The sequence below is a fragment of the Etheostoma spectabile genome, chromosome 4, assembly GCF_008692095.1.
Source record: "Etheostoma spectabile isolate EspeVRDwgs_2016 chromosome 4, UIUC_Espe_1.0, whole genome shotgun sequence".
Classification (NCBI taxonomy): Eukaryota; Metazoa; Chordata; class Actinopteri; order Perciformes; family Percidae; genus Etheostoma; species Etheostoma spectabile.
In genome coordinates, this window is record NC_045736.1 from 688,327 (window position 1) to 692,288 (window position 3,962).

The 3,962-nt window shown below is 40.0% G+C and overlaps 1 protein-coding gene across 2 annotated transcripts in view; it reads left to right on the forward strand.

The window, feature by feature from the left end:
• rubcnl (rubicon like autophagy enhancer) overlaps positions 1 to 3,962 on the forward strand; it is a 47,032-nt gene that overhangs the window by 2,496 nt on the left and 40,574 nt on the right. For both annotated transcript variants that reach the window (XM_032514334.1, XM_032514332.1), the window contains exon 2: positions 1,414 to 1,525. In XM_032514334.1, the coding sequence (XP_032370225.1) occupies positions 1,414 to 1,525 (112 nt within the window). The remainder of the gene's footprint in view (positions 1 to 1,413; positions 1,526 to 3,962) is intronic.

The following is a 3,962-nucleotide window of genomic DNA, read 5'->3' on the forward strand; positions in this document are numbered from 1 at the left end:
CTTGTTCGCGAGTGAGGGGACCATGGAGCAGGACATTGGTCAGAGAATCAGAGCAGTGGATGCGGTATTACATTCCTTTCATCGCACCTCTTGTGACAAAAAGGGAGCTGAGCCAGAAGGCAAAGTTCTCGATCTACCGGTCAGTGTTTGTTCCTACCCTCACCTATGGTCATGAAGGCTGGGTCATGACCGAAAGAACGAGATCCAGGGTACAAGCGGCCAAAATGGGTTTCCTCAGGAAGGTGGCTGGCATCTCCCTTAGAGATAGGGTGAGAAGCTCAGTCAACCGAGAGGAGCTTGGATTAGAGCCGCTGCTCCTTCGCGTTGAAAGGAGCCAGTTGAGGCGGTTCGGAGATCTGGTTAGGATGCCTCTTGGGCTCCTCCCTAGGGAGGTGTTCCAGGCACCTCCATCTGGGAGGAGGCCTCGATGAAAGACCTAGAACTAGGTGGAGAGATTATATCTCCGACCTGGCCTGGGAACGCCTCGGGATCCCCCAGTCGGAGCTGGTTGATGTGGCTCGGGGGAAGGGAAGTTTGGGGTTCCCTGCTGGAGCTGCTGCCCCCACGACCCGTTACGGGATAAGCGAATGAAGATGGATGGACCCCAAAATTAATAAAAGTAGAATGAAAGTAGTAATCAATCTTACGTTACCATGGCAACTACCAGCAGGGGGCAGAGTCTCCATGCTGCCTCCTGTTTTTGTCCAGTATACCAGGATGTAGATGAGACGTGATGTTTGGGAGTGTTAGTTTTAACAGAGATTAGTTCTTCTTCTACTGGAGATAAAAACACTCGGTGCACCAAGATCAGTTTGGGCTCAAAGCAGAAACCTTAAAGACTACAACATAGCGGTGGAGATGCAAGTTAGACCTATGCCCTTCGTCCAAAAATACACCCTGATCTGGTTTGTGGTGCTCAGTGTAGATGAAGGCAGTTATCTAGACTTTGGCTTTTTAAGAGCCTTTATATTGTTTTATGATGCTAATCAGATGCTATGAACGAGCAGCAGGGACTGGTTACACTTCCTGCAAGCAGAAAAAAACAACAACAAGTGAGTTTTGGAAGTTATTTTCAGAACTGATGGACTGCCTGAAGATATCGTTTTGTTTCATTCTTTGAGTCAGTGACATCTTTACTCTCTTCCACCACTGGTTGATGTTTTTTAATCTTCCAGGAAACATTGTTGCACCAGGAAGTTCATTGGGAAACATTTGTCTCGGCTCGTCTGTGCCCATTGGCAGGGGTGTAATGTAACTAAGTACATTTTCTCAAGTACTTTACTTAATTACAACATGTTGAGGTTATTGTACTTTACTCGAGTCTTGTATTTTCATGCTACAGAGTATGTTTACAGTGTGGTATTAGTACTGTGACTGAAGTAAAGGATCGGATTACTTCTTCCACCGCTGCAGATGGGAAGCTCCAAGGGCCTGTCCTCTTGTCTGCACAGATCCAGATATATCAGCTGGTGTGTGGACTCTGCAGAGTCACCAACACCTGAAGCTACACCTCTAACAGCAGCAGGTAAGACCTTTAAACTCCCATATTCTAAAAGAGAAGATTTTTTTTAAAGAAGTTATTTATAAATACTGTAAAAGTATTAAAGGGCCATTTTGAGAGAGTTATTATGAGAAAGAGTTATCTTACCTCGCTACTGAGCATGTGCAGCTCCCAACAAAGATAATGTTGAAGTCAGATGTTTCACTCTGTAGCTAAAACTAGTGAGATTTCTCACTCTGTAGCTAACACTAGTGAGATGTCTCACTCTGTAGCTAAAACTAGTGAAAAATCTCACTCTGAAGCTAAAAGTAGTATGTCTCACTCTGTAGCTAAAACTAGTGAGATGTCTCACTCTATAGCTAAAGGTAGTATGTCTCACTCTGTCGCTAAAACTATGGAGATGTTGCATTCTGTAGTTAAAACTAGTGAGATGTCTCATTCTGAAGTTAAAAATAGTGAGATGTCTCACGCTGTAGTTAAAACTAGTGATATGTCTCTCTCTGTAGCTAAAACTAGTGAGATGTCACATTCTGTGGTTAAAACTAGTGAGATGTCTCACTCTGTAGCTAAAACAAGTGAGATGTCTCACTCTGTAGCAAAAAATTGTGAGATGTCGCATTCTGTAGTTAAAACTAGTGAGATGTCTCATTCTGCAGTTAAAACTAGTGAGATGTCTCACTCTGTAGTTAAAACTAGGGAGATGTCTCACTCTGTAGATAAACACAGACCCAAACACACAGGGTGAAAACAGGATCTACAGCAATGTGCAAAACAACAAAAATATGGTGTTTTTTGAAAATGAAACTATGGAAACCTATTCTGGGATAACCTCAAAATACAATTATGAACCGGAAAATGAGCAGAATATGGGCACTTTAAAACACAGAGAAATGCATACAGGCTGTATTTAGAATCAGAAAGTGCTTCCCAACTCAATATTAATACCCATCGATACCCAATAATTAAATCACAATAAGTCACAATACATCTCAAAGGCAAGGAACAAAAAAATACACATAATGTCCGGGCTGTAGCCTTGTCCTGTACCTCAACCTGCAAGTGATTGGTCCCTTATCTTGTATCTTGTCTGTGTGTGTGTTTGTGTGTGTCTGTTCAAGAAGGAACTTGATAGAAGGGTAGCATCAGACTGAACAAAAAGCAAGAAAAAAAAGTTCTTTAAATTTGATTAAAAATGGAATGGGAGAACCAGAAATACATATGTGCACTGTGAGCCTTTGATGTAAATTTACAGCCAAATTCCAAAAGTTTCTTACTATTTTAACGCTTGTGTTGTCTTCCTGTAAAAATTGAAAATCAAAATTTTTGTTGACGCTTTGTTTTAATGTTTTTAACTTTTTTTGATGTTTTTGTCTCTTTTGATGCTTTTTTTCAATGTTTGTCACTTTAAAAAAAAAATGTTTTTAACATCATGTAACCCTAATTTATCAACTTCAGATTTACAGTTATTTTTGGAATTTATGGTCAATAAACCTCCTTTATAGGAAATTATACCTAATGTTGGAGTTATATAGAAAGTAGGAATTCAACTAATGGAATGGATGTTGATGGATAATCACAGACTGGAATATGTCAACCTTTACTCAATACTATTTCAAAACCACTTAAAATTGAATACAACACCCCAAAATTAATGAAAGTAGAGATTTGTACTTGCCAAAGAGCATTGTGTGGAATCAATCATGTTATTTTGGGGAATTAAAAAGAACATTGACACAGGAAAACCAGTCAATTTGACCCAAACACAAAATTAGGGTCAATCACTGTAAACGGCAATGCATTCTGGGAGAAAGTAATAATATTACAGCAGTATTGAATGCAAATGTTACAGATTACAGGTATTTGTAATAGACAGTATAAGAAATGGACACAGCGACATCATAGGCTTCGACGGAGACCCGTAAATGATATTAAAAACTCTTTTCCGGTGATGGCTAGGTGTTACTGCGCAGCCTCCAACTGAGCTTGAAGACGTAGATGTGACGTGAGCAACCTGTCTGAAAGTTGTAAGTCTTCTGTTAGCTGTGCCAAGAGAAAGTGATTAGGAGCTGTCCATAGCCTGTAAAATGTCCCCATCCCACACAAATATATGTATACCTCGTTACCCCTACTTCATAATTTAACAACATATGCTTTTCTTAAAATATCCTAGTTGTTAATGGATAAATGTTACTTTATATGAGTTCACTTGCCACATACTGAAGTATTTCCAATCCATCATGCTGAAATATTTTGGTCCGATGCTTTTATGGACTGTCTAAGGGCTTCTCCCTTTACTGTTTGTCTCCTCGTCCCTCCGAGCTTCTCCTCACTATACTGTAATTCCTCTACTATGTAACAGTAAATTGCGAGGTTATGACACAATCGTTAGCCTATTTTTATAAAAACGTCTGCTATGAAGCCTTAACGTGAGCTGCAAGGTAATGGAGCCTTTTATACATTG